General features: G+C 31.5%; 1 protein-coding gene across 1 annotated transcript; it reads left to right on the plus strand.

Annotated features, from left to right (window-relative positions):
* Positions 1–16,990: 16,990 nt before the first annotated feature.
* On the plus strand, positions 16,991–24,610 carry BASS2 (Sodium Bile acid symporter family). Its single transcript, XM_028205454.2, has 14 exons — positions 16,991–17,367; positions 18,676–18,790; positions 19,517–19,640; positions 19,818–19,859; positions 19,945–20,058; positions 20,170–20,232; positions 20,935–21,062; positions 21,359–21,440; positions 21,940–21,991; positions 22,470–22,567; positions 22,677–22,835; positions 23,299–23,388; positions 23,497–23,632; positions 23,880–24,610. Exons 1-13 carry the CDS (start codon positions 17,259–17,261, stop codon positions 23,572–23,574), a joined length of 1,254 nt encoding a protein of 417 aa, XP_028061255.1. The 5' UTR covers positions 16,991–17,258; the 3' UTR covers positions 23,575–23,632; positions 23,880–24,610.
* Positions 24,611–27,302: the final 2,692 nt, after the last annotated feature.

A 27,302-nucleotide genomic window follows, 5' to 3' on the forward strand; every position in this document is an offset into this window, starting at 1 on the left:
GCATAAAAGATTATCGAATTATGTTAGATTCGTGTTCAAAATTTAATGAATTTTACAATATGCTTAACCTTAACTTCTTGATCCCGACTGGAATTTTTTACAATCCAAACATAAATTAAAGGGTAAATTACGCAAATAGTTTCTATAGTTTACACGATATGTTAATTTGGTCCTTATTGTTTTAATTTGTTCAATTTTGCCTTTTAATTTAACAGATTGTGTCATTTTAATCCAATAAATAACAGTTGTTAAGTTTAGTAGATGAAAAGTCTACGCAATGTGTCAATTTGGTCCCTATTATTTTAATTAGCTCAATTTTGATAAGGACCAAATTGACACATTGTGTAAATTACATGGACCAAATTGACACATAATTTGATTTTTCGTCCACCAAAATTAATAACCGTTATTTATTGGATTAAAATGACACAATCCATAAAATTAAGGAATAAAATCGAACAAATTAAAATAATAGAGACCAAATTGACACATTATGTAAACTATATAGACTATTTGTATAATTTATCCTAAATTAAAACTTAACTGATTTGATTTTATTTACTATACCCTGCTTTACAAAGATTTAGACAATCTCAATTTTCAACAATCAATTTCTTGATAAAAAATTAAAAATTAAAAATACAGAACTCGATTATAAAATCAGACAAAAAAATTCTCAGATGAGATGAGTATAAAAAATTCACACTTGTATGACAATAATTATATTTAAATTCGTTAGTAATTTCAGTGCCAATAGATGAACTGGTTCATAATGCTACCAGAAGAAAAAGCATATATAGGTACACCATTTATGATGGGCCTCTTTAACCATGACTTGACAGTAGTGAATGGCTCAGAGGGTAATGCAGAATATTCCATAGGAAAGAAAGAAGCCTAAGGCAGCCAATCATACAAAGTTGATATGAATTTTGGGATACAATTATAAAGCTGCAAATGGTCTACAAGTGAAGATAGCAATGTCAATCCAACAACTCCAAAAAGCTGATCTAACAAACAAACAAAAACCAAAAATGAAAAAAAGGGAAAAAGAAAAAACTGAATAATGAGGAAAAGGTTGGATTACAATAGGGCAAAGATGTTTAGCAATTTGTATTCAGCAGAATTGGGATATGGTAAGGCTGAACAAAAGTTTGGAAATGTTAGTCTGGTGGCCATTTTGTGGTCAAATTAGCCATGAAATCTGACTCCTCATATACAAAAAAAAAAAAAAAAAAGAAGAAGAAGAAGAAGAAGAAGAAGAAGATTCTATTCATTATTCAATGATTCTAAAAGGTAAATTACATTTGGTCTTTTTAAGTTTTAATTTTTTTTTTTATTTTAACCGTTAAAGTATAATTCCCCCCATCACTTGTAATTTTTTTCAATTTACTTTCAAAGCTAACTAATGTTCAAAATTGAAAGGAAAATGTCATGTGAACGACAACATCCAACATCGGCAATGTCACTTGATATATCAGGACTATTCAATACTTTTTTAGAATGGAAAAGTGACTATTTAATGCAGCTTATTTGAGCTGCTTAATAAATGACTCTCAGGTCTTTGCTCCACCCATGGTGATGTGGTTTTAGCAGGAACCTCAGCATGCTGTGTAGTTGATGCATTTTTTTGTTTAAACAATGAAGTGCAAAAAGATATTATTAATGTAGAAAAATAATAGAATAATAAATTTGGCATATCAGGTGGAGAGTTTTCTTGTAAGAACTGTCAAATTGACATATGCCAATTTACCACTCAAGCTTTCAAAAAAATTTGACATACCAAATTTTGAAGGCTTGAGTGGGGATGCTCTTATAATTTTTTTTTTACAGCTTATTATGCATAAATAACTTAACTAAGTTGGAAAAAAAAGTTGAGTAAAGGGTGGTTTTGATTTCTATTTTTAGATTTTCAACTTTTAGTTTATAATAAACTACACCAAATACACCAAGATCTAATTCAAAAAAGCCAATGTTGCTTAGCACAATGGTGTTTGGGATCTCATAAAAAAGTCACTCATTTTTTATTGTGTTTTTTTTTTTAGTGATTTTTTTCATAATAATATCATTTTTTTTTTACTTTTTCAATCCGCCTTGTTTAAATGAATCTAAAAAGTAGAAGAAAAAAAAATTAAAAAGCCAAAAAAGTTCACTAGATTTTGTCTTTTCTATATATATTTTTGATTTTTTTTTAAAAAAAAATTTCCAGTTTATCTCAAAGAGCTTGTACGGGGATGAAATATTTTCTGTTCTCCGTACTCCTTGAGTCCAAGCTTTATGTGGCGTTACTTATCCTAAGAACAAAAAGATGGTGAGCTGCTCGGCGATGTGCTGCCGGATAAACCCTCGGACGATCAAGTCAACACACTTGGAGAAGAAGGAGAATGTAGAGAGAGAGTCGATAGAATTCACTTACCTCTAACGGTTGCCTGCTCCTCCTTTTCAAGGCTGGCCATGTAGCCTCAGAGATTGTGGACGTACTACCTCTGTTGTCCTTCTCTGGACAGGCAGCTATGCCCCTCTCTACATTTCTTACACGTGTAGAGACCAAAACTTCCAATCAGTGTTTGTCGAACCACCAAACGGTATTGACGCATACCAGGAGTGAATTTCCCTTTTTCTTATCATTGGACCATGTGGCGTATTGAACCGAGCTATTACTTGGTGAGGCAAACATTATAATGGATAGCCACTATCGAGCAAAACTAGATCGATCCATCAGAACCGAAAAGACGTGGGACGCGCCGCTCGGCATCTCGGCCTCACACTGTGGCCTCGTGGATCGCCTATCTTCACATTCGCAGTCTGAACCACCTACAACTTGGCCAAATACAACCACAGTCTGGTCTGCTGGCCTGTTCGTCCATGCCCGGCCCAACACCATGATCTACATGGGCCAAGCTCGGTCTGACATCGTGTTTAACCTCAGCTTGGCCAAGTACATCTCGGACAATCCAAACTCGGTGTTCAGCCACATTCAGCACGGATCCAATTCGACCTTAGCGTCCCAAGCTCTCCTTTTGAGGCCCAACACCATGTTCCGTGTTGACGTAGCTCGGCCCATTATTCGGCACAAATCTCCCTCTCAAAGCTAAATTTAGAAGCTTAAAGGTTTTTAAAAAAGATTTAGAAAAAATTTCACTAAAAAAAAAAAAAAAAAAAAAACCCACCAAATAAGCAAATCCAAACATTTATATGTGACGGAGAAATCGTTTAGTCCTCCAATGCAAGAGCAAGTTTAGGTGATACTCTAAATTGATATAAGGTCCATTATTTTTGTATTAAAATTTTAAAAATAATATGTATAATGGCAATTTGTAAATAAAAAATAAATAGAGAATAAATTCAAGACCCTCAACAATTTCTCGTTGGGTTTAGTAAAAGCGTAATTATGGGCTCAGACAAACATTTTAAGAAGAGCAAATTACTTCGAAGTCCTATTTAAAAGAGAATAAGTCCATTTCTCAAAAGTCCACTATCTATTTTTCTTCTTCATTCTTCTTGTGCATTAGTTCTTCTCTCCCTCTTTCTTTTTCTGATTTCCGATGATCGGCGATTATTCCTCACTTCTTCTCTTTCTCTTTATAATATATAGTTACCAACGACCACCATTGCTTGGGGTTCACGAGCAATCACTGATCATTGACTCTTAACTTCACCCTCACCGACGACGAAAGAGAAGAGTTTCCGGCGAAGAAGATGAGTAGATCTACTCAAATCTACATCACACATTAGATTTGAGTAAATTTACATGAGATCCGGCCAAATTTAAACAAAAAATAGTTGTCGGAGTACAATATTCTCTCTATATTTGTTTTTTTCCTCCGATTTCTCAATTGTTCTACCTTTTTTTTACTACACACTTCTATTTTCCTGTTTTAATTGAGAAATTTTTTAAGTTCTGAACAAGTTGTTTTTAAATTTTAGTTACAGGCGATGAAAACTGTAAAATTTTACAATTTCAATTTTTTTGGTGCTGAAATAAATCATGCTTTAGAACTATAAAATTTTACAGTTTCATAACATTCTTTAGAACTGTAAAATTTTACAGTTTCATAATATGTTTTCCAATTTGATTAATAAGGATAAATGCTTAATAAAATCATACTTTGAAACTGTAACATTTTACAATTTTAAAACTTATTTTTCAGTTTGATCAATATTGGAGATTATTTTTTTAAACCCTACAAAAATTAAAAAATAAATATACTTTTTCCCATTGTTGTTTGTTGTTGTTGTTGCTGTTTTTTATTTTTTGTTTTTTTGAACTTTCAGTTTATCAATATTTAATACATTTTGCTATTTTTTTTCACTATAATTTCTCTATTTATTCTTCTTATATATATATATATATATATATTTCTGGCAATATTCTGGACATTCCAATGAGTCTCCAATAACATTCTTGACGTTCAACAAACATTTTGAACATTCCGGCGACTTCTAGTGATGTTCAGAACACTTCAACGATACTCCGACGAACTTTCGACGATACTCCGGCGACTACTCGGTTATATTGAATATTTCGACGAGCCTCCGATGACCGTCTGACGGAAATTTAGCAGTGGTGAAATGTAACAGCATTTTCAAAGTTAAAAAAAAAAAAAAAAAAAAATTGGTAACAATTAAAAATATATAAGACTAATTGGTATAAGTACTTTATTTTCAGATTAGATAGATTTTAAATTTTGTATATGAGAGTTACTGATAAGTAGCCCATTTGAAAATTGATCGAAAGGCCCATGTTGAGTAAAAGGTACTATCATCAAAATTCCCTCATTCTTTTGCCTTAGTCCAAGGTAACGTTTGGTTTAATGGAATAATTATTTTATTAAAATATATATTTTATGTTTAATTAATTGATTTTTTATTATTATCAATGGAATTATCATTTATTGCGACAAGGGAATTGACTATATTGTAAACAAATCTAAGGAATAATTATTTCAACTTTTGTTTCATGCAATCTCATTCTCGTGAACTAATTAGAGTATGTTTTGAAGCAAGTTTAACAAAAGCCAACATTTTGGGCTTCAAAATTTTGACAACAATATATTTTTTTTTTTGATAAATTATATTGACTTTCTCTGTTTGGCAAGTGGGTTGGGGCTAAAATAGCCACAAAAGACAAAACAGGCTATTTTAGCCACAACAAACAAAACATCACATCCAACCCATAATCATTACACTCTTCTCTCACAAAAAAAAGCCAAAAAGCCAAAAAGCCAAAAAGCCCTTCCCAAACCAAGCTTTTTAGCCCAGGCTAAAATAGCCAAAAAAGTCAAAAAGCCAAAAAGCCAACCCACTTCCCAAACGGAGGCTAAAAATTGGATAAAATATAGCAAATTCCATAATTTTGGTATAATTATACTAGCCTTCCTTTTAATAAGATTAAATGGACTAAAACTAATATAGATGGTAAGGATACACAAGGTAAAATATAATCAATGGTAATTTAAGTAAGGAAAATTCTAAATATACATAAAATTCATACAAAAAAATTTGACAAGAATTATATAGCAATGTCATTATTGTAAATAAATCTATTTTCAATAGTAATTTGTTTTGAAGTGAAAGATTCAAAATAAGTCATATCATTCTATATATATAAATTATGTATGATTTTTTTATTTGTATAGCATTACTCTTAAGTAGGGTTGTGTAAAATATTGCCCAATCTGCTAAAACCGCATCGATCTGCATCAATCCACACCATTCTACCCACTAACTGTGAATTAAACCTTAAAATTTATAATCCGTTTTTGAAATCACTATGCTTTGCTATAATTAATATGTATATATTTTTAATCTCTAATGAAATATCAAAGTAAAAATTAGTGTAAAATATGTTTTCCAGTTTGATTAATAAGGATAAATACTTAATAAAATCATACTTTGAAACTGTAACATTTTACAATTTTAAAGCTTATTTTTCAGTCTGATCAATATTGAAGATTATTTGTTTAAACCCTATAAAAATTAAAAAATAAATATACTTTTTCCCATTGTTGTTGTTGTTGTTGTTTTTTATTTATTTTTATTTGTTTTATTTGTTTTTTTGAACTTTCAATTTATCAATATTTAATGCATTTTGCTATTTTTTTCACTATAATTTCTCTATTTATTCTTCTTATATATATATATATATATATAATAGAAAAATGACTAAAGGGATTAAAAATTCCATTCATAATGTTTTGGAATTCACTAGGTGCATTTTTTAATCCAAAGGGCATGACATTCCATTCGCAGTGGCCAAAAGGTGTAGTAAAGACAGTTTTATAGCGATCATCAGGATGAATTTGTATTTGCCAAAATCTACTTTTAAGATCAAATTTGCTAAATATGACAGCTTGACTAAGGCGTTTAATGAGATCTTTTTTATTAGGGATTGGATAACGTATCTATTCTAAAATTTTGTTTAACGGTTTATAATTAATGACCAATCGTGGAATACCACGTTCAAGTTCAGCATTTTTATTAACATAAAAAGCATGGTAAGACCAAGGTGACTTACTATTACTAATAATGTTATTTTTTAATAATTCATTAATCTTTTTTTTTGCACATTTCCACTAATTCATGATTCATTTGAATAGGTTGAGACTTAGTACGAATTTGTATTTCATTAAATTTTTTAATATAAGGGAGTGTAACTACATGTTTTTTCCTATGCCATAAAGTACTAGGTAAAGTGGAACAAACGGTATTTTCTAATTGGTTTTTAAATTTATCAATTTTTGATATAAGAATTGGATTAGTCAATTGAGTTTCAATTCTTTTGTATTTTACGTCTTCTTTGGGAAATTTGAGTTGTTTAGTTAATCGATTAATAGATTGGGATATAGAATATTCTTTTAATTGATTTAATTCTTTGATTTCAGGAGGACACAAAAATTTAAAAGTCATTGTTTGACTAAAAGCTTGTGTGGTTATTCCCTGGTTAGTAGTGGTAAATGGATATAGTGAAAAGATAAACGGAATTCCTAGAATGACTTTGTCGGTCATATTTTTGACTATAACAAGGGATATTTTAAAACAAACATTATTTTGACAAATATTTATTTTGGGTAATTTATAATATCCATTTGACTTTCATTAGCAAAACTTAATTGTTCACTAGTTTTATGATAATATTTTGTGGGGATTAAACTTCTTGAATACAATTTAAATCAGTGCCGGTATCAATGAAGGCTATGACTTCTATTTCAAAATCATTAATAACTAGTTTGACTTCCGAATGTCATTTTTGAATATGAATTTTATTAATAATATTTAAACGATGACTATCATTGTGATTATCACTATTAGATTTAGTTGATCGATTATCAAAGATGACGTTACTAGAATCAGGACTAGAACTAGATTTATCAGAGGAAGTATCATTATTATTTTGGAAGTCATTAAGATTTTTATTGATTTTTAATATTGCAATTTCTTCTTCTAATGATTTGTCTTTAGCTTTTAACTCTTGAATGGTTAGTTTAATTTGGTTAATCTCATTTTGTAAATCTTGTAAAGTGATTTCTTTATGTTTATTTTTTCGGAATCTTTCTAAAGTAGCTGTGAGACTAATAATTGGTTTATCTTGATGATGTTTTTTGTCTTTATTTATTAGTAAAAATTTTAACGTATTAGTGTATTTTCTTTTTAATTCAGGATTTTCTAATTTTCTAATTAATTTTATTAAATAATCCTCTTCTTATTGTGATTTACTAATAACATTAATTTGTTTACAATAAGTATCATTACTTCCTAATTCAATCTCTCCGTCAGTATTCTCACTGGGAGAGTAATAAGTAGAAGTGTCACTTAAGGGAGTGGTGTCACTGGATGATGGACTAAAATTAACAGGTGATTGATTTGGGATATTAGTTATTTTAAATATGTCGAATATTTGACTTTGATGTTCTTCAGTAATTTGTAGTTGATTAAGCTTATTCTTATGTTTTTTTTTAAGTTTACATTTATTAGAATAATAATCTTTTTTTTTCACAATTGTAGCAAGTAAGATCTTGGGTAGATTTTGACTTCTTCTTAAAATGATTAGTTTGCTTGTGATATTTCTTTTTTGGTTTAACATAATACTTATCAGGTGATTTGGTAGGTGAATATTTCTTCCTATATGTAGCAGAGTATTTGTGTGAGGATATCTTGTTATTATGTTTGTGTCTTGATGGTGCAACAGGAAGTAAACTATATTGTTCGCAGAAATTTCCTAATTCATATTTAGCTTTATGTTTGTCTTTAGCAGCTTTTAGACTAAGTTTCAAATCTATACACATTTTTAACCCTTCTTTTTGAATTGTACTAATTATGTCACCATAAGTTAGATTATCATATTCTATAATACTGACTAAGAACATCTCTAATTTTATGGGCAAAAAGACTCGGTAATCAATTGATAAATTTCTCTTTCCAAAATGACATAGTGCAATCTTCTCTAAGCATGACACGAGAGGTAAAGACATCTTTATACCAGTGAAAATCACTTAAAGTAGGGTAAGTGAGACTACTAAGTTGATCATAGATACGAGAATGGATATTAGTAGGTGTTCCAATAAAATGTTTGACTATAGTAAATATTAAAGTATTAATACCATCAAGTTTACTATCCTATATCTTCATCAAAGATTGAGAAATCATTTTCATCTAATTGTTGAGCACGTTGAATACTTTTACGTGTATCAGGAGTTAGGTACTTATCCCACTAAGATTTGGGCATACCGGTAAATCCGGAGGTAAGTAGGGAGACTATTTTAGGTTTAGTATAATCAGGATAATTGCTAAGGTAATTATTTGCAACCATAGACATATGATTTAATTTTTGTAGAATTTGATTTTCACTAAGACCATCAATATTCCATTCATATAATGTTTTAGCAGAAATAGAAAATTGATTGCTAATATTAGTTTCTTCAAATTGAAGATCTGGGGTGTAGGTTTAGTATACCAATTTTTGGTGAGAGTCGTAGGATTAACTTTAGGATATGTGATTCAGTTAAGATTATTGTTTTGGAATTGTTGGGCTATTTGATTAATTTCATTGTTGGATGTATTGGAGTCACTACTGAATTGAACAGGTGGTTGTTGTGTTAAGACTTAAGGCCTTTTTCGTTAGAAGTAGTGGATATTTTAGTAAATAATTGTTCAATGGCTTCAACAGTAGCAGTATCATGGATAACTAGGCTTAATCGTTTCCTATTGCTAGGAAGATTAATAAATGGTTTGTCTAAGGGTTTACTAGTGGAAGTATGACTAGTTGAGTAATCTTCAAAAGTAGTTTCAATTTTGTCTAATTATTTACCAATAGTTTTTAAACATTGATTAATATAATTATTTTGTTCAATTACTTTTTTGATTTTAGATTCATCACCAGGAAGCTTAAAGAGAGAAGCATGTACTACAACACCCTTATGTTCAATGAGGATAGTTTCTAAAGGAAGGTGACTGGAAGAAACATAAGTATTAGGGGAAGTTTTCCATTTAGTTTTAGTAATAGTATTGACTTTTTGATAATAATTTTCAAGATAATCAAAGAAGTGAATTTCAATATTTACTTCGTTTATAAATTTATACCATTTTTGGTAATCTTGGATTGTTGGCGTTCATTATAATTATTTCTATAGGTTTGTCATTTAAACTTATTTGCTTTAAATTTAAATTCAGCATGGAGTTTATTAAAATCAGGAGTAAAAGGTTTAGTAAGAGTTAATAATTGTACATTAACAAGAGGAATGACTTCAAAATCAGTTTGAGTATGTGAATCCTGAGATGTGGTTTCATCTTCATAGAAATGTGCGTGAGTTGAATAAACTGATTTACTAATTTAAGAAGTAGAGGAATTATCTATTCCTTTTGATTTACTATTTGAATGTTCACAAAGATGAAGTTTCCTATCTTTGTGAGTAAATAGAGGTGTATTAAATATTTCATCATCTTCTAAGTCGGTGAGGATACTAAAAGTACTGTGACGGGATGAGTGACTAAGAAGGCGATTAAAGCGTATATGAATTGAACCATCATTAAATTGTTAAATAGTTTGAATTTCTTGACTAGTAGAAGATTGTTGATTTTGGGAATAATTTTCATTAACTGTAACCCAGTCTTCAGGAAGAGTAATATCGTTTCAACAAATCATTTTGAGGACTGAAATATTAGTTTCATGTGTACTACCTTGAATAAGTAATGTTTTATCTTTTGGACTTTTATTTAAAGCTTGAACATTAAGATTGATTTTAATACATTTATAATAAATGCGATAAATCAAAGCAATATTATGAACATTAGCTAACATATCAGTAAATGCATCAGACAATTGAATATTTAATGTTAATGCTTTTAATATATGAGGATCTCTAAGACTTAAAGTAAAATCAGGAAAATAATTAAAGTGAACAGGTCCTTTACCTGATTCCATCATACCCATTAGGCTATCATGAAAAATAATAAATCGTGCATCTCTTAAGCATAAAAGAACAGAAGTATTTTTACCTTGTTGAGTTAATGGTTTGATTCTAACTTAAATTAATCCAAGATGAATAAAGTTATGACCATCTTTGATATGTTTTCTAATTGACTCTTTGGATAATAACTGGCAAGTTCCTCTAATTTTAGTTAAAGCATAAACTTGTTCAACAATTTTGACCTATAAATCTACATTAAAGGTTGATTGTAAAAAACTAGTTTTGTAGATTTCTTTAATCCTTACTTTAGGGATATTCCAACTTAAATCAAGTTTAACATCTTGAAATTCATGTTCTTTTTCGTTAATAAGTAAATCGTTATCAGGTATAAGAGCTAATGTTGTAGATCTAAAGCTAACTGAAGAGTTGCTTCTGAATAATCGACTCATATTTCTATATTTATAAAAGATTGTCAGAAATCTAAATTCCGGGTTAACTTATCATATTTTCACATACAATGTGTTCACTCATACCCTTTCCGAGAACCTCTATTTCCGTTAACTACCTAAACCTAAGGACTTACACAGGATGTGGGACGAAAGGTTGGTGGCTACTGACAGAGTCGAAAAGAGATGATAAGGTTAAACAGAATAAAGATGGTCGGAATCAATTACGAAGATAGATTAGAGGTGACTGAATCAGAAATAACAATATTTAACTTGGCTCTGATACCAAAGAGAGGCGGAAGAAGCACATAAATAAAAACACAAATAAAACAAGTTAAATAAACTAAATTAAATAAACTAAAGTAAATAAACTAAAATAAATAGATAGAATATTTTAAATAAGAACAGATAAGCAGAAATAAAATAAACTTACAATCGTTTACTGGAAGTAATTGGAAAATACAGAATTGTTATTGGAAAATACAGCTTCTACATGCATCCTTAAAAATTGAATTTTAAAACAACAAACTAAAAATTTTACAGAAACTGAGAGAAACTGCGAAAAAATTTGTGAACTTTTTCCCACTCTGGATTGGCCTTGACTAAGGAGCTTCTTTTATAGGCAAAGTAAATAACTGTTAAGCTTGTGAACTGGGAACTGTGAGGCCCGTGACTGGAGCAGCGAGGCTTGTGACTTTAAAAGCTGGAAAATACTATGAAACTTGTGACTTTTGAAAAGCCTGAAAATAAGAGGCACATGGGTGCTAAGAGTATCTTTCTGTGACCGAGAACTTTTTTACTCCTTTTTATTTATTTTTTATTTTTTATTTTTTTTACTTGCAATGAGGGAATGTGACTGCACAGTTGACTGATGGGGAATCAAAACACACACACACACACGCACACACACACACATATATATATATATATATCAACAGCTTTTCTCAAAGTAAGAGTAGTGATTGAAACTGATGTATGTATATAGAATCCAATGACTTTTTTAGGTATATGGGTCCTAAGCATTTTGGAATTGTAGACCATATGGATCATAACTAGTTGAGGCTTCAGAGGTGGCTGAATCATTCGAGGCTTCATCTTCAATTTGTGACTTTGCTTGGGCTATCAATAATTTGTCCATTTGGATCAATTCATCATTAGAGGTTGACTTGGGCTTTGCTTTGGGCTTAGCCTTGGAGGACTTGGATTTGGAAGGTTCAATGCTGGTTGATGGGCTTCCAAGTCTGACTGTAGTGAGAGGAAGTGGGCTTCCTTGTGTGATTGAAGCATTTGAGTTTTGCTGAGACTTGACCATTGCAGGAGTTGGGGCATGAATGTTAACTGGAAATTCCTGCTGGACTTGTTCAATAATACGATGGGCTTTGAATGCATCCCATCATTTAACCAAATGTTGACGACTGACTATGTTATTGGATAGACTATATTGCCATTAAAAAATCCAAGGGATTTTATATTTGGACATGAAATAGAGTAACCAAGGAAGCTGACTTTTATGCTGGTTAAGCTTGTAAATTGAAGAGAAGTAAGTGACTTGTTCTATTAACTCAGAAGGGATGATTTTTGGAATGGCACCATGCTGTGACCACCATCTCAGGAACCAAGAAGGGAATTCTGATTTGAATTTGTGGTCAAATGAGAAAAACCAAGAATGACTATATGAATCATTTTGACGTAGGAGGATTTTGAACCAAGTATCAATGTAATCATAGTAACTATATTGTATATCATGGTTGGGAAGGTCTCGAAGTAGAAAATGGAGACCCCATTCTTCCATGGAAGCAATATTATGAATGTACAAGGAATGAAAAATGATTTTGTTGGTCTGGACTTGATCATAGATAGGTTTAATGACTATTGACTTATGGTGGAAAAGAATATCCTTATAAAAGGTTATTGACTTATCAAGATGGAAAGGAATGAAATGTCACCCATTAGGGAAATAAGATTTGACTAATTCAAGAACATTGTGGATATTTTTGTGGACTGGTTCTTTGTAAAAAAGATTGAATGACTGTTTAAGAACATAATCTGTCCTTGGGGTAGACATGTTAAAAGGCATTGGAGTAATTGACTGGCAGGCAAAAAGGTCTAAAGCCAGAGCTGAAGTGTAACTAGGTTTAAAAATATTATCAAGAATTTGGTATCGGTTGACTAGATCAATTAGAGGTGCAATAATAGGTTGACTGGATGGCACAATAGCAAGAAGTTTTGTAGTAGGTTTGTGGCTTGACATCTGTAAGAAAAATGACAGAAGTAGATTAGCATCCACTAAGGACATCTAATCTATCCATATGAAAGTTAACTAGATTAGTGTAATGAGCAATGAAATTGCGATAACTTCTAATCTGATTGAATTGAAGGTAAGGGTCTTGATGAAAATAAGGGTCATTTTGTAGTGACTTAAAATAGGATATTTTAAACTTATAATAGCGAATAGTTTTGCGGTATCTTGTGACTTGTAATCTGTTTGTAGAACAATAAGGAATAGGCATGATACTCTATCCTCCCTGTAAAAAATCTCGGGTAAGGAAATCAAGGATATAATTTTGACTGCCAGGAATATACTCAATATCAAAATCAAAAATACTTTAAATGGATTGCCATTGAACAAAAATATGTTTACTAGCAATATTTTGAACATCTGTTTCCAAAATATATTTAGCACTTTTGCAATCAACATGTAATAAGAATTTTTGATTTGAAATGTCATCTTAAAATTTACTAATACATAAAACAATAGATAAATTTTTTTTTTTAATAGTACTATAATTTTTTTGTGCTTTGTATATATATATATATATATATTTATGGCAATATTTTAGACATTTCAGTAAGGCTCCAATGATGTTCTTGACGTTCAACGAACATTTTAGACATTCTGGTGACTTCCAGTGATGTTCAGAACACTTTAGCAATACTCCGACGAACTTTCGACGATACTCCGGTAACTACTCGGTGATATTGAATATTTGGACGAGTCTCCGATGACCGTCTGACGGAAGTTCAGCGGTGGTGAAATGCAACATTTTCAAAGTTAAAAAAAAAAAGAAAAGAAATTTGGTAACAATTAAAAATATATAAGACTAATTAGTATAAATGTTTTATTTTCAGAGTAGATAGATTTTAAACTTTATATATAAGAGTTACTGGTATGTGGCCCATTTGAGAATTGATCGAAAGGCCCACGTTGAGTAAAAGGGGCTATCATCAAAACTCCCTCTTTCTTATGCCTTAGCCCATGGCAACGTTTGGTTTAATGAAATAATTATTTTATTAAAATAAAAATAATTATTTTATGTTTAATTAATTAAATTTTTATTATTATCAATGGAATTATCATTTATTGCGACAATGGAATTGACAATTTTGTAAAAAAATCTAAGGAATAATTATTTCAATATTTTTTTCATGCAATCTCATTCTCGTGAACTAGGGCCTCGTTTGGGAACAGGCTAATTTAGTAATTTTTTAGTTATTTGGCTAATGAGTTAAAAAAAATTAGCATATTTGGGATGATTTTTTGACTTTTTACGAAAAGGTGTGCAACAAGTAGAGAGAAAAGAGAATCTTTGACTTTTTGGTATGAATTGTTGGTTTTTTTATTTTTTTAGTAACTTTTTGATTAAACGGGAGGGTTCCCAAACGAGGCCTAATTAGACTATGTTTTGAAGCAAGCTTAACAAAAGCCAACATTTTGGGCTTCAAAATTTTGACAATAATTTTTTTTTTTTTTTGGATAAATTATATTGACTTTCTCTGAAAATTGGATAAAATATAGCAAATTCCATAATTTTGGTATAATTATGCTAGCCTTCCTTTTAATAAGATTAAATGGACTAAACCTAATATAGATGGTAAGGATACACAAGGTAAAATATAATCAATGGTAATTTAAGTAAGGAAAATTCTAAATATACATAAAATTCATACAAAAATTTTGACAAGAATTATATAGCAATGTTATTATTGTAAATAAATCTATTTTCAATAGCAATTTTATTTTGAAGTGAAAGATTCACAATAAGTCATATCATTATATATATAAATTATGTATGATCTTTTTATTTGTATAGCATTACTCTTCAGTAGGGCTGTGTAAAATATTGTCCAATCTGCTAAAACCGTATCGATTTGCATCAATCCACACCATTCTATCCACTAACTGCGAATTAAACCTTAAAATTTATAATCCATTTTCGAAACCACTCTGTTCCGCTATAATTAATATGTATATATTTTTAATCTCTAATGAAATATCAAAGTAAAAATGAGTGTAAGAGAGATTTAAAATGTGAAATTTGTTAAAAATTAGTAGTTATATATATGAAACATATTATGTAAAATTAGTTTATGTTATATATATGAAAAATATTATACAAATTAGTGTTATATATTATGAGAATGTTTAATAATTGGTTAAAATATTCTTCAATCCGCCAATCCTTTCAAAACTGTCCAAATCGCAATTTGTCAATCCGTCAATCTGCCATTTGATTTATAATTTTACTTTTAAACCGTTCGAACCGCACCGCACACAACCCTACTCTTTAAGTAATTAAGCCCAAAATACAATCATCAATACAAGATGGGGAAATTACCCATAGGTCCCATGAGAAACATGTGATCTCCATTTAATCCCATAACTTTTTCACTACACCCAAAAGTCCTTTCCTCTCTCTCTCTGCTTTTTGCTTCCCTTCCTCTCTCGTTTTTTTTTCTACATTTTTCTATCACCGTGTTTGTCATGGAAGAGGACCACCGGTGATCATATCTTTCACCATTGATCGGGGTTCATTGATAACCACCAAGCATTGAAATCAACTCCGACGAAGAAGATGATATATTTTCCGACGAAGAAGATGAATGGATCTACTTAGATCTGATATAGATCTACTCAGATCTACATCAGATCTGAGTAGATCTACACAGATTTGGTTAGACATCCGTCTTTCCCCTTCGATCTCTTTTTTTTTTTTTCTCTCTCTGCTATACACTTCTATTTTTCTGTTCTAATGGAAAAAATTTTCGAATTCTGAACAAGCAGTTTTCGAGTTTTAGTTACAGGCGGTGAAAACTGTAAAATTTTGCAGTTTCAAATTTTTTTTTTTGGTGCTGGAATGAATCATGGTTTAAAACTGTAAAATTTTGCAGTTTTATAACATTCTTTAGAACTGTAAAATTTTACAGTTTCATAACATGTTTTTTAATTTTTTTTTTCCGGCAATATTCTAGACATTCCGGTGAGTCTCCGGCGACCGTTAAACGGAAGTCCGACGGTAATAAGATGTGAACAGTGTCTATAAATTAAAAAAAAAAAAAAAAAAGATTTTTTTGTAACAATTAAAAATGTGTTGGACTAATTGGTGCAAGTATTTTGTTTTGGGATTAGTTGGGTTTTGAACTTGTTACATGGGACTTATCAGTAAGTTCCCCATACAAGATCAACATTGTTCCAAAAGCATTAGGCTTCTTGAAATTCAAATTTGAACTTGAGAGAATTTGAAAGTCTATTACAAATTTTGTTTAGATAATTCAGATTGTTTAATTTATAGGACTTATAGTATATATCATTCATAAAAAAAATTAAATTGATCTAATTATAATAATTTTTATTTTTATTTTTCACATTTGTCTCTATAAAAATAAACAATAAATATATATATATTTTAAAATAAGTCATTTAAATACAAATACGATAAAATTAAAATATTATAATTATTGGTTCAAATTAATTTTTTAATGAGTGATATATATTATTGAAACAAAACTCATAATGGAATTTAAAAGCCTCTCAAATTTTCTTGTGTTCAAATTAATTTGAGAATAAAAATATTAGAAGTTTATGTGAGTGTTGGATAAAAAGTTTGATAGAACTTTAGGGTTTCTAATTATTCATTTGAGAAAACTCAATCCATTTACAAATTATTAGAAAGAACCTATTTCATAAAGGAAGAATTACATATAAGTAAAAGAAACACAAAAATGTTTAAAAAATAAATAAAAAATTATAATTATAATTATTAATATTGATAAAAATGTTTTGAATTAGATAGAATAGAACTCCTTTATCGTTTCTTCAGTAAATATAAATATATATATATATATATATATTTTGTGTTTTTCACTCATGTGTAATTTTCCTTTTCATATATCACTTTAATTATTTATGAATCAATCAACGAAAGTACGTTGTTCAGAATATCACGCGGTACAAAAATTAGTCCGAAACATTTGGATTGGACAGAGGATTGGGAGCGATTCATTGGTCTGCTCCACGGCCACACAATTATTATCACACACTTTAACAAGTTCACAGCAAAACCCTGTTTCAAATTGTCTGAACTGAACCTCCTCCATCGATTCTTTATCTTCCCCCTCCATCGATTCTTCTATGGCGTCTATGTCTAGGTTTGTTGCCAAAGATTGCAGATTGCAGCCTCACGATGCTCTTTACAGGCCAACTACTTGCTTACCTGCAAGGAAGCTTCAAACCCATTTGTGTATGTGGTTGATTTTTTATTTGTGTCACTCGGTGACTTGTGGGTATTGTTTAATTGCTTGTTTTGAGTCATGGGTTCTTGTTATGTTTGCGTTTTTGTGTGAGATTGATGCGTTCTTAGTACGGTTTGATTGTAAGTGAGACATTTTTTAACAATAATTATGTCCCCTCTCTCAGCCTGATGTTTGGGATGTGAATTTCTAGATTTGAATGTGTAGATTTTGAATTGTTTCACTCTTGTTGCCTTGTGGGTATTGTTTATTTGCTTGTTTTGATACATGGGTTCGTGTTATTTTGCCTTCTTGTGTTCAATTGATGCATTCTTAGCACTGTTTGATTGTAATTGAGACATTTTTTTTTTTAACACTGATTCTCTCCCGTCTTATCATGTGAATTTTTTGAAATTGTGTCACTCTTATTGCCTTGTGGGTATTGTTTAATCGCTTGTTTTGATGCAGGGGTTGTTATTTTTGCATTCTTATGTTCAATTGATGCATTCTTAGCACCATTTATTGTAATTGAGACATTTTTGAACACTACTTCTCCTCCCTCTCTCATCTTGACGTTTGGGATGTGAGTTTTTAGATCTGAATTTGTTGACTTTGACTTGTGTTACTCATGTTGCCTTATCGATATTTTTAATTGCTTGTTTTGACACATGAGCTTCTTGTTATTTTTGCGTTCTTATGTATAATCAATGCATTCTTAGCGTTGTTTGATTGTAATTAAGACCTTTTTTTAACACTAATTCTCTCCCCTCTTTCCTTTTGATGTTTGGGTTGCCACTCTTGGTGCCTTGTTGGTATTGTTTATACTAGCGGTCGTGTACACACAATGTGTGTGCAACTATATCAAAGAATAACTTAGAAGCTTTTTTTTTTTTTTTTAAATTTAAAATTATTGTGATATAATTGAATTTTTTTTAAAAAATTTCTCAACAAAATTATAGTTTGAAACCATATAGAAATGGCATACACCCTAAACCTTGAGAAAAAGTGAAAAAAGATAGAACAAATTGTTGAATTCTGAGTTCTTCAAACAAATACACCGGCTGATTTTTACGCCCTTTAAGTTAGGTGTAAAATTCAGTCGGTCATACTGTAATCAGATAAACTATTTTAGGACAATTCTACCGAAATTCCCCCTTAAAATATTAGTATAGATGTGTTTTGAAGCATGGCTTCTTGTTATTTTGTGTTCTTTTGTTCAATTTATGCATTCTTAGCACTGTTTGGCTGTAATTGAGGCATTTTCTTAACACTAATTTTTTTCTCTCTCTAATTCTGATGTTTGGGATGTGAATTTTTAGATCTAAAATGTGCATTTGGTGTTGAGAATGGGAAAAGTTGTTTGGCAATCCATTGTAATCCACGGCGTCCAATTGTTGCTCTGTCTGGCCCTACCTCAATGCTTCAGCCTTCAAGGTATGCTTTGCCAACATGCATTTGGCTAGAGACAGCTTACACAAATATGAATAAGTATAGGAATGGCAAATTGCTACTTAATTGAACATACATGCCTTGCCGAATTTACCGTGTCTTAACATTGTTTTGTATAAAAAAAACTTTGTTAAAAGGTTGTTGACTGATTAGGGATCATAAATTTGTAATAGCTTGAGAGCATACTTAGATGGAAACAGGGCATATTCTGGCCTTCGTGTATGTAATTCTTGAAGTTGAATAAAACTAGAGGAACAGGATTCCTTGTTCCTACAGTCCTATCAGCACATTTTTAAAAGTATCTTAAGAGTGAAAAATGGGATAATAAGCTTCATGTATGTGCCACATCAGTTGTATGTTCCACCCAAGGAAGCCTCATACGTCACTCTGCCAAATTAGGTCCTTGAGTGTTGCTGTGTGCAGGTGTGGACTTCTTTGGTCCTTGATGTCATCAGTTTTTTATATCTTTTGTGATATTTTATATTCATTTTTACATAGTTGTCATTTGGGTGGGGTGAGGGGGATATGTTGTCTTGTCTGTGTCTATCCATATGCAATCTTTTCGTATTTCTTCTCCAATGTATTGTATTTAGTAGTGCTTCTTTTGGGCATACGGCCTTCATTTTAAGTCGAGTGTTGGTTTGTTTTTCCCCTTGTATGTGCATGATCGCCCATCTTTGATCACAATAAACTTTTGACTTCTGTGATTAGGAATTATCAAGTAGTGTGCAAGGCAGCAACAAATGCATCTGGAGATGTTCCTGGTAGAGCTCCTAGTGGAATGAGCCAATATGAAAGAATAATTGAAATGCTTACAACTCTTTTTCCTGTTTGGGTATGTTTTGCATTTATTTAGGACAAATTAAAACGTTGACAACCTTTTCTCTCTGTCTCTCTCTCTTTTTTTTTTTTTTTTTTTTTTTTCCTTGTTATGTTTGAATGCACACTTCAGTTTTCATTTGGACAATACTTCCTTAAGGAAAAGTTTCACATTTGAAATCTTACTTTACAGGTCATATTGGGTACAATCATTGGCATCTATAAACCTGCCGCGGTAACTTTATTATTCTTGTTTTGCTATTTGAAGAATGGCAAATCCCTGGCTGCCTTAACTACTTGAACTCGGATCTTTCTTGCAGGTGGCTTGGTTACACACAGACCTTTTCACTGTTGGCTTGGGTTTTCTTATGCTTTCAATGGGATTGACATTGACTTTTGAGGATTTCAGACGATGCCTACGAAACCCATGTACTGTAAGAAGCAACTTGTTCATATATAAGCCGTAACATGGCTGATTTTATGATGATGGCCTTTTTAAACCTATTTAAGATTGGTTTTTCTTTTTTCTTTTCCAATTGGTGCAGGTGGGTGTAGGATTTCTTGCTCAATACTTGATAAAGCCCATGTTAGGGTTCTTTATCGCATTGGTATGTCTTCATCTACTAGTTAGCACACTGTTTTGTGAGTCTGCATATATTAGAATTCTAACCTTTCGAGGTTGAAATTTCTGAGACCAAAATAGCACACTATTGTTTCTGCCGATATTGACACACGTGTATATTTAATGTTTAATGTCGAGACATTGGTAAAAATGTTTTGGAATTCTAGAGATTCCATAGGGATTTAGACAATTGCGAGTGGTCACTAGTTTTATGGTTGTTGATTGTTATTGAAAAAATCCAAGCACAGTTGACTAGGGTAATACTTGTTCCTCGTTGAATTTCTTTTCACTTGGTTGCTTTGGCATGATCTAATTTGTAATTCTTTTTACCCCTTTTGTGGTCCAAATGACTAAATAGAGTGGAAAAGCTTCCTCTCAGATGGCTCAACGTTCAAGGAAACTATGGTTTGAGTTGAGGCCTTGAACATGCAAAAAACAAAAACAAAAACAAAAAATAAAATACCATTGCTCATGTGCTTGGGTGTTGTAATGCTTTGTACCTCAGTAAACCCTCTATAAGCAGCAATGTTTTATTTTATTTTATTTTTATGGCACCCCACATTATTGAATTGTTAATATATGTGTATGGTAATGTGGAATGCAAGATTAGGAAAATGAACCGTTTTTGGTTCAGATTTCACAATGTCTTCAAAATAGAATTGCCAACACTAAACTGTATGATTTGCAGACTTTGAAGCTCTCTGCACCCCTCGCAACTGGTCTTATTTTGGTTTCTTGCTGCCCTGGAGGCCAGGCATCAAATGTTGCTACATATATTTCAAAGGGAAATGTAGCGCTCTCAGTACTTATGACAACGTAAGCTCAATCTACTTCACTGCATTGGATAACTTTTGTTGAGAGGAAGTATAGAACTGGTTCTGTCAGTTTGTCTTGTGCCCATTTACATCTGAATGGTCACCAAAAATTTCGTTTAGTTTGTCTAGCCCTTATGAAAGTATCATACAATTATTTTCAGGAGAGTGGAGATGTACTTTTGTTTTGTTTAGAAAATAATAATAATTTTGCTTCTTCTGAAAACAATTTAATTATACTCTTTTTGATTTTATACTGATGTAGTAACTGACTTCTAATGTATTGTGGAACTTTTGTAGGTGTTCAACCATTGGGGCTATTGTTATGACACCACTCCTCACTAAGCTTCTTGCGGGTCAGCTTGTTCCAGTTGATGCAGTAGTAAGTACTGTAATGCTCGATAGTTTAACTCTTCAATGTGATTGTGTGGCATGATAGTTAGAACGTTGAAGAAACGTACCTATGAGCTTCGTGGATAGCTGACTAAATGACAAACCTGTACAAGTGTTAGCAACTAAACTTGAATTTCCAACTAAACACTTGTTTTGGCTAAGACCCTCTATGCGATTTTATTCAATATGTTGAGGGAGAGCCCACACATGTATTGTTGTCTAAAAACCTGCCTTTTAAGTGGGCATAGCCATAGATATCTGATAGATTCAGATATTTAGGTTAGCTGTGAAATAGGTGTTCAACTCTTCTTTTTTTCTTCTGGTTTTTGTCATTTTAGGGGTGGGTGAGATAAACAAACAATAATCTTCATACCCTCTTTGGGTTGCATTTACCGCCTACTTGGGGTGGTGAAGAGACACTATTTTTGCTTTGATATTAGACATTCCCGCTTATTAAATATATATATTTAACATTTTTTATCTTTCAGGGTCTAGCCATCAGTACTTTTCAGGTTGTTTTAGTGCCAACAATTGTTGGAGGTAATTAGACGTGTTTCATTTTAATTTATGTTTTAAGTTTATTTTTGGATAAATTACAAATACATCCCCTGAGGTTTGTTTAAAGTATAGATTGCCCACTATGGTTTGAAAAAGTACAAATACCCCTTATTAGAATTTTTTATTTAACAAAATTAACTAAAAAAATGAAATTTATAATTGCTTTCGTATATAATAACACAATTATCTAAATTATTAATTGAAACATATTTCTAGTATCATTAAAAAAATTTAATTAACTTGATGACTTATTAATTAAAGGGGTGACTTGTTATAAAATTAGAAACCTCAGAGGGTATAATATAATTTCCAATATCACAAGGGGCGATTTGTATTTTAATTAAATCTCAGGGGTGTATTTGTAATTTACCCATTATTTCTATGCAGCAATTTGGGGATATCATAGTTTTACAAAAGGTGATGTTCAACATAAGTGTTCCTATGTTTGCTTTATTTGCAGTGATGTTAAATGAGTTCTTCCCCAAATTCACTTCAAAGATAGTCACGTTAACGCCTTTAGTTGGAGTTATTCTTACCACCCTGCTTTGTGCAAGCCCAGTAAGTTTGGAAGAATACTCAGTGTAGCAATAGATAGTTTATACAATAGTACTAATATCTTGGTAAAGGTTACTTTTCGTGGAACTTAATTTGGTGATTGTTTGTGAAGATTGGACAAGTTTCAGATGTCTTGAAAGCTCAGGGAGCACAATTATTATTGCCAGTGGCCCTCCTACATGGTGCCGCATTTGCTATTGGTTATTTGATTTCAAAAATATCATTTGGTGAATCAACTTCTCGTACAATTTCAATAGAATGTGGGATGCAGGTAACTATGTTATCCCGCGTTAGACATGCTTTGCTTTGTTCATTAAAATTTGATAATCATGTCCACTTCAATACCTCTGTTGTAGACTCGTATGTACATAGGCTTATTTTACATTTGATAGTTTAATAGGCATTTAGCTGTAGTTCATATGATTTCTCTTTATCTTGATGTCATGTGAGATTCAAACTATGGAAAGGAATGATAGGGCTTTGACTTAAAAATGTCATCTGACACTGCTAGGTGCTTGCTTATTTTAACAACCCAAGGGGGTAACAAGAAAATAAGAAGGAACTTGCTTATTTGAACACACTTATGCGGCTAAAATCCCGAATTCCCTGTTTTGAAAACTTTAAAGTCCAATGTTTGTGATAAATTCAGAGTAATATAAATGCTTCATCTCGAAAACTTTACATCAATCAGTGATGTCAATTACTCAATTTACTCTTTTGATCTGTTTCTGCAGAGCTCTGCACTTGGATTTTTACTTGCTCAAAAACATTTCACCAATCCTCTAGTGGCAGTCCCTTCTGCTGTGAGCGTTGTTTGCATGGCGGTGCGACTCTTTCTTTCTCATATAATCTTTTATTTTTCTTTCCGCTTTCTAATAATTCCATATTTTAGTTTTTGATAATTATTGGACGAGTGCTTTTCGTGATTGCAGCTTGGTGGCAGCGCTCTTGCTGTCTTTTGGAGGAACAACCCAATTCCCGTTGACGACAAGGATGATTTCAAGGAATGAAAAGTCTTTCTCTTCTTGCTTGTTACTGCCGTGTTGCCTAGACTGTTGTCAGTTTCAGGTATGCTAGTTTGTCAGTTTTCTGGCGTGGTACTATGCAAAAGCGTAGGAAATGAGATTTTGGGTTTTAGATAGTTTTTTCGAATTTCAAGTCACAAGCATTGGAAATTTAAAACTGTTTTGACATTGAGAAATAAAAGAAATTAAAATGGATGAATAGCATACCATTTTGTAAAAGTAATTTAAATTTATAGACAAACTTCCTTTGATCTCCCCTGAAACTGACACATGGGTTGGTGAATGAACAGAGTATCTTCCTCCAAAGTTTAGCATCCTTACCCTCTCAGAACTTGAATGGCTTTTGATTTGTCGCATCCCAAGAAATCTTCTCAAATTTACTGCCACTGAGAGTTGAAATTTCATCAGTTGGTCCGATGAGAAGTTTCTGGAAGGGCGGGGTAGGTCATGTAAGCGTGGTAGTGAACGAGGAAGATGAATGAACAGGGCATTACCAGTGCACTAAAATGTGTTATGTTATACCGACCAATGAAATGAATACCTTAATCAATTTAATTATTTTCCTAGAACCATCAGATCCATTGAGATATGCCAATAACACCTACTGAGATGAGAGTAGTTCACCTAGAGGGTTCCATGCTTGGTCCAAGATGGATTTTTTGACCTGTAATCGCAACAACCCAAATGCGAGAGCTCCGACGAATGAAAACGTTGTTTTCTTCTTCATCCTATGTTGTCTTGATTTTGATGAAGTGAATGGATTTTCCGAGCCAAGTTGGAGATGAACCGCCAGAGGAAATTGATCTGTCCGATCAAGAGCTACGCGTCTTCATGAGGCCACATTAGCACCTATAATTTGGTGTGATGTTGCACTAAAGATTTATGATTTTTCTTTTTTAACTATTAGGACATGTTTGGGACCATCATGTACGGTTTTGGTGTGTGTTTTGGGTTGTGATGTTTGGATTTGAGTTTGGTGTTTGGTTGTCATATCTGAAGATATGATTCTTCTCTTGTTCTATATTTATGTTTACTTGTTATTGAGCTAGGTTAGTGATTTTTTATATATTTTTTTGACTTTTTATTTATATTTTTTTTTTTATAGAATCTAAAAAAGTTGATTGGTTTAGGAAGTCGAGTGATTTTTTTATTATATTATTTTAACAGGGACAAATAATTGTTTTGGCCTTTTAGTTTATTTAACCAAAAAAAGTAGCTTTTTTAGAAAATGCTGAAAAACCTTATGTATGGGATAAATGAAAAATAAAAAATAAAAGAATTTTTTCATAGAAAATAGAAAAATATGTTTCACCAAAATAAACAAAGAGCATTAAAGACTAATGGTATGATAAATAGGTAGTTTGGGTTAGGAGGATGGGGCTGTTGACCTTGCGTGCATATTCTCATATTGGTTTTTAAGTGATATATGTATGTCCATATATAAAATCTATCATAGCGTTTGGTAGAATTTTTTAAATATGATTTGATAATATGAGTTGTATTTTGAGTTTGTGAGTTTTAGAATTATGATTTGAGTGTGGAAAATTTGTTTGATGAATGAGTTTTGAATTGAGCGGGAAATTTTTTATGTGACATATGATATTTGATACAAAAACTTACAACTCATAATTAAACACACAACTCAAAATTCTATTTAAAGTTCATAAAAAATTTTGATTTTTTTTATATTTAAAATATAAAAAACAACAAGTGGCAATTGTAAAATAAAAAAAAAACAAAAAAAAAAACATACTATTCCAGTCAATCGGCCGGATGTTTGGGAGGATGACTGGCTAGAAGTCCAGAAGGATTACAAGTTAACTCAAATTTTCTTACTTTAGACAGAGTTCTTAAAAGTGAATGTGAAATTTAATTTTAAAAACTGTTAACAAATATCACGTGCAAACCAAATGGTGAAACTAAAGTTTCAAAATTCTATCAAATAGAACGTAGAATTCTCTTTAGACAAATATTGACAAGTGCCTTTAGCTATTGTTGTGTAACAAATGTCACAAAAAATGGTGAAAATGTTAAAAAATTCAAATTAACAAAAAATATTTTAAAATTAGTAAATTACTCCTGCTCGTTCGGTAGCCGAACAAGAAAGGCCTAAATGGGCATGGGTATGGGTTGGCAATGTGAGGATACCATCGGCATGCCAAAGACAGACATGAGCAAACCTATTAGGTCATGTTTGATTCACAAGACTAATAGTGAAATATTAATAATCATATTAAATTAGTATGGTATTCATTATCCAATTAGATTAATATCCATTGGATTAATAATCCCACCCCTACCCCATTACTAATAATTCTATAAATTTGTTGGATTAATTATCCATTAGATTAATAATTCTAAACCAAAATGTTAAAAATAATTGGTCTCACAGATTAATAATCTCAATCCTATACTCTAATTCACCCAATCAAACATAGTCTTAAGGTATAGCAGCAACAAGGAGTCGGTGATAGAGGATTAATGGGCATAAATTCGTCCCTAAGTGACACTACAAAGACCATGTCATTGTAGGTTTTTTTGAACAGACACAACTTTAGGATTGGATCAATAATCTAACAAAATAAATAATATGATATTTAGCAAAGAAAAGTAGGGTCTGGACTAACAATATGGTATCCCCCCATATGGGAGGACTGTTGAATTCCAAAAGGAGGTGTGAGATACAAAATGAAGAACTAAAAAGAGGTTCGAATTAATTAATTAAATTACAAAATTGATAGAATTTTATCAATCGTATCACATAATTCTGAATCAATCCAAAAATGAATAGAATATACAATCTAAAAGAATTAACAATTCTAGGATTGACAATCTTAAAAATACTAATCTCATATAATCCAGTCCGCCAATTAAACATGGCCTTAGTATTATTTTTAGGTAAAAAATAAAAATAAAAATAAAATAACTGAAGAAAACACAAGGTTACATAAGGAAAGTCCACATATCTTTCAATATCTATAACTGTTGGCTTTTTGGCTTTCGAAGGTTAATAATGTAATTTTAAGCATGCCAGCAAAGATCAATTAGTCATTACAGAATATTGATTGCCAACCAATTATCAGACGATTGTGTTATAGTTCTCTCAGCTTCAATGCAGAGGACTTTTACTGGTAACTTATTTAGGAGAATTTAGTAAATAACAAGTGAAGAATCATTTCAGAATCTGAATTTCATTAAGTGAAATGAAAAACTTACAATGATCTGACCCAATCTCATAGAGGTTTACAACAACAAGCTATTTGAAACTACTCCTAAGAAATGAAGTGTAGTACAGGAATTGAAGTGCAGGAATGTAAAGAACTGTAAAAACTGGAAGGGAAAAATGAAGTAAATAAATTGATTTTTTGATTTGAGTCTGGGTCCCTCATTTTCGGGCCTTCTGTGCTATTTATACTTTTCAATGATAACCGTCAAAGTAGGCTTCCAACCATCAAAATGTCCTCTCATGATTGCTAAACATGCTCTCTCACAATCAGTCTCACTACGCCACTCTTGCAGTTAGGCTTCCCTCCTGATTTTGAATTTAAATTTTGTGAGTAACCGTTAGGCCACATCACCTTGTATCCTTCGATTGTTCCAGTGCTACGCAGATCCATTATTACCAATACGGCATGTGTCTGACTTTGGTTGGCAACTTGTATTAACTCCCTAAATTGCCCTCTTCATGCCACGTGTTGAATTGTGATTGGCTT

The sequence above is a fragment of the Camellia sinensis genome, chromosome 5, assembly GCF_055761805.1.
Source record: "Camellia sinensis isolate YWXY chromosome 5, ASM5576180v1, whole genome shotgun sequence".
Lineage (NCBI taxonomy): Eukaryota > Viridiplantae > Streptophyta > Magnoliopsida > Ericales > Theaceae > Camellia > Camellia sinensis.